At 43.3% G+C, this 10411-nt stretch overlaps 1 protein-coding gene across 3 annotated transcripts in view; it reads right to left on the reverse strand.

The window, feature by feature from the left end:
* Nucleotides 1-257: 257 nt before the first annotated feature.
* The window catches only part of ADIPOQ (adiponectin, C1Q and collagen domain containing), an 11584-nt gene continuing 1430 nt past the window's right edge, over nucleotides 258-10411 (reverse strand). The window contains exons 1-3 of one of the 3 annotated variants that reach the window (XM_027109304.1): nucleotides 3827-4078; nucleotides 3482-3697; nucleotides 258-2566 (exon numbers count right to left, since the gene is read on the reverse strand). In XM_027109304.1, coding sequence (XP_026965105.1) covers nucleotides 2046-2566; nucleotides 3482-3689 — 729 coding nt within the window. In that variant the 5' untranslated portion in view covers nucleotides 3690-3697; nucleotides 3827-4078 and the 3' untranslated portion in view covers nucleotides 258-2045. Of the gene's footprint in view, nucleotides 2567-3481; nucleotides 3716-3826; nucleotides 4079-10411 lie in introns of those variants that run through there. The other 2 variants (XM_027109322.1, XM_027109314.1) reach the window with 2 other exon arrangements.

Genomic DNA, 10411 nt, shown 5'->3' on the forward strand with positions numbered 1-10411 from the left:
ACTCTGGTAACTGTGTCCAGATTTTGCTTTAATGAAAATACCCCTTCTCTAGCTTAACCATAATCAATTAAGTAAATAAATATATTCCATCCTCCTGACTCCAGTGATTGGTCAGAGATGCAATGGAGCCAATGAGATGCAAGGAAATCTCATTCATCATTCACAAAATAGAGTCTTTATTAACACATGGTTTACCCCTTCATCCCTCTCTAAATCCCACGTATTTCTCCAAAAATGAAAACAAAAGCCACATGATACAGGTGCTTCTACTTTTAATGCTGAACGACAGTATCTTTACTTGTAGAAAATAATGATATACAAACATTTTAAAAACCAAAGCTTTATAGGCAGAAATAATAATCACCTAAGGAATAGCCATACACATATAAAAGAAAATCATTCAGAATTTAAAACTGGAAGCAAAAAACTAAGTTTTCCATTTCTACGTTTATACAGAATGGTATTAGCTCTGCTTTGGCTAAAATCTTTGAAGAGCAGCTCTCAAGCTATTGTCTCCTGAGAAGATGTTTACCACCATCAATCATCTGTAATCCACCCCCCTTTTTTCTGAGGAATATTTGACAATTAAAAATGTGTATATTTAAGGTGTACAATTTGATGATTTGATATAGTTATATGTTGTGAAATATTCACCACAATCAAGCTAATTAACGTATCTATCACCTCAGACAGTTATCTGTTCTTTTTTCCTTTTCTTTCTTTCTTTATAATTCTTAAAGAACACGAGTAGATTCAGGAAGCCCAGGTCTTCCCAGACCCTGTTGGTGCTCAAAGAAAGAATGGTTTCCAAATTCCTTCATGGGTTTTGCATTGAAGGCTCAAGCTACTTCCTTGAGGGAAAATTCTTTGAGTGTTCTAGAAAGCACAGTCATCCCGAACCTCGGTGGAAAAGATTCAAGCTGTCCAGTGAAACAAAGATTGGGTGTTTAAAATCAAGGAGTTCCTAAAATGAAACTGTTTTCTTAGATAGGGATTAGTTATATGGAGAGACTGAAATGGAGTTAACTCTGGGTAGATATGAGGTTCCAGTGCTTGCTCTTCATGAGGCATTTATCAAGGACCTACAAGGGGACTTGGGATGAAGGAAGCACAGTCCTTTCTAGGCAGTTGTCCCTGGTCTGTGGGAGGATGTTTCACAGACCTAGGACTCTTATCCAGGGTAACATGTAGAGGGACACAGGTGTGAGGAAGGCTTGCAGGAAAGAGACATCACATCAGAGACGCTTCCTGACCAGGTGGACTTGAGAAACAGGGAAGATGTCAACATATGGAGATGGAGTCGACTTGCTGGGCCAGAGAGAAGAGCATGAGGAAAGACACAGAGAAGAGGAAGTACGGAGTAGTGCAGGAGCTGCTGAGTAGTCCATTTGGAAAGGGACGTAGTCATAGAACCACCTTCTCCGAGGGAGCACTACTGGGGAAAGGTTTAATGCATGGTGAAGGCCAGTCCAAAGGCCCTCAGGCAAGCTGGGTGAGAGACCCCTACCAATACCCTCTGAAAGGCCATACACTCCTTAAAACGGGCACTGTATACTGGAAAAGGCCCACGGCCCTGGGTTGGATCTCTAACTCTGCCGCTAAATGCCTGTGTGACTTTAGGCATTCACTTAACTCTCTCATCCTCAGGACCCCAAGTGTAAAAAGAGGAGAATAGTATCTTTCCTGTGTACTTCACAAGATTGGCATGAACATAAGGAAAAACAGTGGGCACAGAGTAGCACTGTCAAATACTTTCTTGTAGTTGGTTATTGTCACATTTTGAAACTCCCCAGTAGATGTTACCATCCTTCTAGTATTACCACTACATGATAGATTTTTGAGGCCAAGGGATGTGTCTTCTTCAGGACTGTCTGGGAACACGGTATATGATTTTTTGAAAAGGTACTTGATGAATGAATGAATGAATAATGTTCAGAGTCCTCCAACTAGTTAATAAAATCAGTCTCCTAACTACACTGAAGACCTGTGGACTGTTCTTTGACTCCAGGCTGCTTGGCCCAGATGAGGCTCTGAGTTAGTGGTGCTCATTCAATGTCATGGTAGAGAAGGAAGCCTGTGAAGGTGGAGTCATGGACATTATCTGCATAGACCCCATTGTTCTCTCCATCCCCATACACCTGGAGCCAGACCTGGTCACCCTTCTCCAGATAGAGGAGCACAGAGCCAGAGGCCTGGTCCACGTTCTTGTCCTGGAACTGGTCATAGGTGAAGAGCACGGCCTTGTCCTTCTTGTAGAGGCTGACCTTCACATCCTTCAGGTAAACTGTGATGTGGTAGGAGAAGTAGTACAGCCCGGGAATGTTGCAGTAGAATTTGCCAGTGGTACCATCATAGTGGCTTTGCTGATTGTAGAAGATCTTGGTAAAGCGAATGGGAACGTTGGGAATGGTGACCCGGGTCTCCAGTCCCACACTGAATGCTGAGCGGTATACATAGGCACTTTCTCCAGGTTCTCCTTTTCTGCCTGGGATTCCTGGAAAGCCTCGGGGACCTTCAACCCCAGTCACTCCAGTTTCACCGGTGTCGCCCTTAGGACCAGCAAAACCTAGAGAACGAGAAGACCTTAGTGACCACAAAAACAGAACTCCCGTTTAGGTTGGTTCCAGCCTAAATCACTGTCGCTGTGGCCCCCTACCTACAAACTGCTTGACTGACAGAGCAAGGAACCAATGAGAGCTCCCAAAGGGGACAGCTGTCACTTCCCCCTCCACATCCCCTGCCCCACAGCAGGCTCCCATAAATTCATCTCCAACCTTATCTCCTATACATCTCCATCACTGATGCTCCACCCTGCCAACACTTTATGTGCCAGCTCAACCAACTACACATCTGCTTTTCTCTGCCCTCCGTCTAGGCTGCCCTCCCTCCTTTATTCTGTCCACACATCCTTCAAGGCCTCGCTCAAGCCCCACCTCCTCCTGAAAGCCTTCATTGTTAACCCAGGTCTGCATTGAGGGCATTTTCTCTCTGTTCCACTGTTTAGGCACTTGTCCACATTCACTTCAGCATATTTGGAGTAGACTCTCTTGTAGTAACCTCTAACAGTCCTGTGCACCAGAGCAAGAGTTCTCCAAGAGAAGGACTGTGGCCTGCAGGAGGTACCAGGAAGTATGGTTGAATGCCACTAGATGGAACGGGAATTAAGGGAAAATTAAGGGAAACAGGAATATGAGCAGACTGGGAATAGGGATGGATGAGGGCGGGGATGGAAAGAGGATGCAGAAGGTGGTGTGGGTAGAGCAGAGTCAAGGGTACTTGGTTTTAAAGGTACCACGTGTGTTTACCTTTGAAAGGCCAATCCAAAATCCACTTCATGTTGCTTATGGGTCACATTAAAAAGCTTTGTTTCTTCCCTGTGTGTAGACCTTAAGTTAATAACTATTGCCCTCCTATAGTGCTAGAAGCCCTCTTCTACCCAGGAGAAGTCTGTAACAGAGGAGACTAAAAATCTTATTCTTACCTGGATCTCCTTTCTCACCCTTCTCGCCAGGGGTGCCATCTCTGCCATCACGGCCTGGAGTCCCGTTGTGGCCAGGATGCCCCGGGATGCCTGCCATCCAACCTGCGCAGGCCCCCTTGGGGATGGGAAGGACTTCAGGAGCTTCAATGTTTTCCTGGCCATGACTGGGCAGGGCTAGTAGCAGTAGAACAGCTCCCAGAAGCAGCATCCTGAGTCCTGGAACCCAGACCTGTGCTGTCAGACACAGAAGAGTGGACCCCACATGGCTCACCCAGTCAGGACCCAAGCAGGACTCTGGCCAGTTCCGCAGAGTCTGCCTCTGAGACCTGCTCTCTCAGCACTCACCTCTTCCAGGGAGACTCAGATTCTGACTCTTTCAGCCCACCTTGATTTCTCTCTGCCCTGAAATTTGCAGTATTTAGCATTATTCTTTGTGTGTGTGATCTCCTTTCTTCCACCATCGGTGATGGTGAGACAACACTCCTCCAATTCCTCATATCTGAGCACAGTACGAGGCACAGGGAAGGCTCCAAGAGTCAACTTGTCATGAGCCTATCCCTTGAATTGTCCAAGAATGATGATTCAGATCATCCCATTCAACTCTAACCAACTTCCCTCTCTCCGGCTCCTTCTTTTTCTTCTCTACTTCCCTTTTCCTCATTTTCTATGTCTGTTCCTCCTCCTTTCTTTCCCATTCTCTTTCTTCCTCTCCCCATTCCCTGGGCCACATGTTAGACCATTTGGTATATTATGTACGTGCACACACACGTGCTCACATATGCACATATACACATGTACACCCATACACACACATGCACAATGCACACGCACACACACACACACACAGCCTTAGTCAGACAACCAGCGACACACTGTCGCATGAGAATATCCACTGACCGCTGCCTGGGCCACACTTAGCTGCACCTCGTCACCTGCCTGATCCCCACGCAGCCTTCAGGACACAGTGGGCTGTCCTCTCTTTTAGGAAGTCTTCCCGGTCCTCCTTCCCCAATCTGGTCTGCCGTTCCTCCTCTGTGCTCCCCCAGTGCCCTCGCTTATCTAGCATTGGCACATCTTGCACCATATGCTATAATTCCTGACTTGCTTACCCATTTCAGCCATTAAACTACAAGCACCATGGGGCAAAGTCTAACCCACCACCAGCACAGAGTAGGGACTAAATAAATAGTTCTGTAGGAAAAAAAAAAGAGCAAGAGAGCCAGAGAGAAGGGAAGGAGGAAGGAAAAGAGAAAGGAAGGGGGAACGAGGGAAAGAGGATGGAGTACATTTAGAACATATATTCTGGGTACCCTAACAAAAAGCTCAAGGGACACAGATGGCCAAGGTGCCTCCAAACCATTAGAAGGAGTGAAAAGTCAGGTCTCTAGAGTTCTCTGGTTCCTCCTCCTCTTTTAAAAATAAATGTGCTCCCTGTCTCAGAACTGGCCCTCCATATCCCCTCCCGGAAGACAGTCCTTTACATGCACAGGGGCTCTGGTCCCCATCCATCCCTGCCTGTTATTAGGTGATCTTAGCCCCCCACCTCTGATTGCCAGGGTGTTAGTCTTCCCATCCCTCTCTCACCAGGGAGTGGAGAGAAAGCACCACAGAGGGGAACAGGGCACAGGATCCTGGATCACAGGCATCACTAAGACCCTCTGTGGAGTTTGAAAGGTAGCTAATCCCAAGAACTTGATTCTAAATAAAACATGGTCCATATGTATTTTTTTACCCTAAACACTCAATATTTTTCATCAGTTTGCTTGTCTCATAGATTTCACGAAGCCTCCAGAATTGAGTTTGGCTTCAGGAGGCGTTTCCTCTATGAAGGATGGAGAAAAGACCCTGATGAGAAATCTTACCCCAAAGACATGCATGGTGTCTGGAATCCCACCTCTATGGCCCATTGCCTGGGGCTCTATAATGCCCCCTCCATGTGACACAACCCACTCATCTTTCATATGTATATGTGAAACATCATATATATATGATAAGTTTATATATGTTATATATAAACATATATATATGTTTACTGTATATATATATATATATATATATATGCTCATCTTTCATACACACACACGTGTGTATTCATTAAAAATAGTAAGAGAGGGAATTCCCTGGCAGTCCAGTGGTTAACGGACTCTGAGCTTCCACTGCAGCAGGCACGGGTTCAATCCCTGGTCGCGGAATCCCACAAGCCATGAGGCACAGCCAAGAAAGGAAAATAGTAAGATAAAAAAAAAAAAAAAAAAAGTAAGATAAATACTTTGAAAACTACAGAAAACAAAACAACCCCACTCCCAAGAATCCATCTGTTTATTTTTAAACATGGTGGAAATAATACTTTACATAGAAATTTTATTCCCCAATTTTTGCCTTGCAATTTTCTAATTTTTATAATCGTCATTTTAAATGTGTGTGTGCGCTAGTCCATCAAGTGGATATAGCCAAGATATATGTCAACGTTCCCATTTTACTGAACTTTGAACATATTTTCATTTTAAAACATTTTAAATCTGTAACAAACATCCTTAGGCACATAGTTTATCCTCAAATTATTGTTCTGCTATGACATATTCCCAGAAGTAAAATTTCTGGGAATATGTCATTTTTAAGGCTTATGATGGATGAACATTTTTAAGGCTTATGATGGATATTCCCAAATTACAGTTTGTCATGCTGTTCCCCAGTAATACGTCAGTGTGTACATAGAGAGCCTATCTTAGCTACCCTCACCAGCTTTGGATATAACGATTACAAACATTTTTGTTGTTCTTAGTTTAGTGAGCATTATGATCATTAGTGAGTTGTACATTTTATTAAAGGCCTATTTCCTAATTTAATTTCCTCATTTTTGATATCTCTGTTAAGTGTTCTTTATCAGTTAATTTATTAGGGACACAATGTGCTTTTTGAATTAATTTGTGTGAGTTCTTTATGCCAACACTTTGTCATATGTGCTATGACTATTAACTCTAGTGTAAAGATTATTCTTTTGTCTTGCTTGTCCTGAGTTTTAGGTGACAGAAGTTTTAGTTTTTATATAGCCAACTCTGTTGGGTTTTTTTTTTTTTTTTTTTTTGCTTCTGAGTGTTAAACGGTCCTTCTCCATACTAGAGTTTGATGAGTACTTTATTTTCTTCTATTGTTTGGTGTATTTTAAATTTTACTCTTTAATCCATCTCTGATATTTTGTGTTGGTGTAAACTGTGATCTAAGATACTCAAATGATTTCTTCCTATTTGAAAACTGTTTAAAAGACATTTAATTAAATTAACCTTTTTTATCTCTGTTGGTCTGATGCATCAGTTATCAAATATCAAGTTCTAATATCATCTTAAGCAGGGTGAGAATTGAGAATGAGACCAGCAGACAGAGAGGAGGAGAGACAGGCAAGACAACTGAGACAGGTGCCGATAGGGATAGATGCTGCCCCCTGGTGGTCATGAGTCCCTAGTCAAGGTTTTCTTTTACCATTAACATGTACCTTTGTCCCCCTCTACTGGAATTGGAGGTCTCAAGGGGTGTTCTCAATAACAGCCGGAAATAAAATGAAAATGAGAGATCGTTTAAGCTTGGCTTTTCCCAAGATGAGAAGAAAGAGGGGAGTTAGACGAGAAGCCAAGGAGAAAAGACCAGCCAAGCCCCTTTTGTGTCTAAGGAGAATACTTGTTCCGAGGTTTTTAAGACTTTATATGTCATCCAAACTTCCCACAATTTGTCATCTCCATCCTTTTCCTCTATGGGGTTAGCAGTAAAACTCCTAAGAAGACCACCGAGAGGCTCTGTGCTTGCTTCTTCCAGAAATGAGGAGGGCTATGCTCTTTTCCACAGGGAAACAGAAGAAGAGAATCCAGAATAAAGAACCAGGGAAGGCAGCTACAGAGGGTCCCAAAGAAGAAGGGTGACTGGGGGCTTCCTCCAAACCATTAGAAGGAGTGAAAAGTCAGGTCTCTAGAGTTCTCTGGTTCCTCCTCCTCTTTTAAAAATAAAAATTCTATTTTCCTGGGCTTCCCTGGTGGCTCAGTGGTCAAGAGTCTGCCTGCCAATGCAGGGGACACGGGTTCGAGCCCTGGTCCGGGAAGATACCACATGCCGCGGAGCAATTAAGCCCATGCACCACAACTACAGAGCCTGAGCTCTGGAGCCTGTGCTCCACAACAAGAGAAGCCACCACAACAAGAAGCCCGCGCACCACAACGAAGAGTAGCCCCCGCTGGCCCCAACTAGAGATAGCCTGTGTGCAGCAATGAAGACCCAACACAGCCAAAAATAAATAAAATAAATAAATTTGAAAAAAAAAAGATTCTATTTTCCCAGCCCAAGGGAAGGCATTCTGTGCTCAACACTACAGTGTTATGGACAGATCTCTCCATTCATAGGGGCAACCAATCTGGGTTCCATGACAGTAACATGGGGCGACAGTAATGGAAGGAGGGATTGGGGGCAGATGGGCACACAATCCTAGGATGTTTCTGATGCTAAGAAGCGATTCTGATTGAAGAAGAAGGTTGTCGTCTAACCAAGTTCTGGATGGAAAAATTAGCAATTGATAATAATTGAAGGTCAGTGCAGAGATGCCGAAATTTCAAACAATTTATTCCAAAATTATCTGTGCTCTCTGTTTAGATATAGCAATTTTTACAATTTGATTTTGAAAGACCTCTCTTTCTAAAGGGGAAAACATTATTAAATAAAACTGTAATCTAGAACTATATTCTAAGATTCAATCGTGCCTACAAAGAAACCATTTACATGGGTCATGAAGCTAATCCCAAGTACCACCTATAATTCCTTGTCTTTGTAGAATGCCTTTTGTAAAGTCCTCACCTCACTTAATATCCCACCTAATTCTCAGAATTTTGAGGGACAGGTTGAGGTAGAATACAGAGCACAGGTTCTATGACCTCAGTGGTTGGGTGAAAATAATTTGTTCTTCCTTGTAACATGTTTCAGTCATATGTCTGTTGGAGGATTAAAAGGCACAATCCACGTAAAATAATACTTCAAACAGTGCCAGGCATGTGTCAGCGCTCAATAAATGTCATCTATTGTATGAATGTACCCATTCTAGAGATGAGAAAAGTGGGTTTCGGGGTGGTTAAGTGACTCGTCCAAGATCCCAGAGCTACATGTAGAGGAGCTGGAAATCAAATTCTGGTTTTCTGAAACCCAGCAATGGACCCTGAGGCATATCCCAAGAAAGGAAAACAGCATCAAGGTCACACATCTGCCTTTTAATATTCCACTCCATAGGATGGGGGATAGAAGAGAAAATAATGTGAAGGAACCTCCAGACTATGATGCAGTGACCTGGCTTCTAGTCTGGGCTCCACCAGTGACTTACTGGGTGACTTACCTGTCCCCACCCACTTTCCAGACCTCATGCTCTTTGCAGGCAAAGGTGATTATTTCTTTTTTTTAACTTTTTTTTTTTTCTTGGCGGCACCATGTGCAGCTTGCGGGATCTTAGTTCCCCGACCAGGGATCGAACCCATCCATGCCCCCTTGCAGTGGAAGCTCAGAGTCCTAACCACTGGACCACTGGGGAATTCCCCAAAGGCGATTATTAATGAATTTATTCTTAGCTTATTTCATAATATTGTTGTGAGAACCAGTAGACTAAAATTATGAAGAAGTATTTTAAAAACTTATAAAGTGTTCCACACATATAAGTGAAGAGAAGCAAGCAAATATTTATGGACGACTCGCTGTGAATCCCCACTGTACACTCACCACCCCTTTAATCTCATTTAATCTCCACAGCTCCTGGGGGTTAGGACTCAGTTTCCACACGAGAAATCCGAGGACCAAAGAGGTTTAGTAATTTCTGCTCAAGGATCACAGGTAAAAGAGTGCAGAGGTGAAATTTGAAATCCAAAACCTGAGTTCTTTCTATCGTACTAACTTTCATGGTGCACTGTGTACAGGCATGGCTCTCCTTGCTTTCAAAATAATGCAAGGGGATGACCATGATGATCTCTGGATCCTAAAGGGCCATATTACAATCTCTCATTTTCATTTGTTAAGTGTATGAGAAATTCCACTTTGACCTGCTGGAATGCCAGTAACAACAGCAGAATCTTGTGAAATGCAAGGATGGGGTCTCCTCTGGGACAGGCAGGAGACAGATTGGGATGGGGGAAAGAGGTCACCAGACCTGGTGCCAATTCCTCCAGCAGGAAAGGACATTAAAGCATAGATCACAGAGTCCCAGAGAGCTGAAAGGTACCCCAGAAATCATCTCACCCCTGCCCTGCTTTTACAAATGGGAGGCTAAGGGGGAGGAAAGGGATGCATTTATTGCATCCTCATAGAAACCAACTCTCACACTAGGAACTTTTACACATTACTTATGCTATTTGTTATTTATTTTAATCTTTACAAGAACTCCATGAAGCAAAGAAAATAACCCCCACTGTAGAGATGGGGAAACTGAGAGATTAAGGAGAACATCCGTGAGAGATTCCCATCACGTTACACTGCCTCGAAAAAGGCTTCTCAGGCTCACCTTCATAATCTGCTAAATGAGATCACGAGGAACATGAGAACACTTTGAAATTGGTAAGGGTTCTTTGCAGTATAAATTGCATAAGGCAGTTTCAGACTGTATTTTGTTTAATCCTTCTCATAGCCCTGCTTTTGACTCCACTCTCTAGAAGAATCTGAGACTCAAAGAGACCAAGATGCTGGCTTAAGATCATGCAACTCTTGGGTTGAATTCCATGAAATTGCCATTTTTAAAGGTCGAAAATGGTAGAATATTGGCAATTTCACACGGTGCAACCTAATGATAAATGGCAGAACCAGGAATCAGCTAGGCTCTGCCTGGATCCCAGGAGGATGACATGAAAGCTTTTATTCAGCATCCTTGTGCCCAACACACACACACACACACACACACACACACACACACACACACACACA

Source organism: Aethalodelphis obliquidens, unplaced genomic scaffold (assembly GCF_003676395.1).
Source record: "Aethalodelphis obliquidens isolate GAN/ISIS:26980383/991018 unplaced genomic scaffold, ASM367639v1 scaffold1, whole genome shotgun sequence".
Lineage (NCBI taxonomy): Eukaryota > Metazoa > Chordata > Mammalia > Artiodactyla > Delphinidae > Aethalodelphis > Aethalodelphis obliquidens.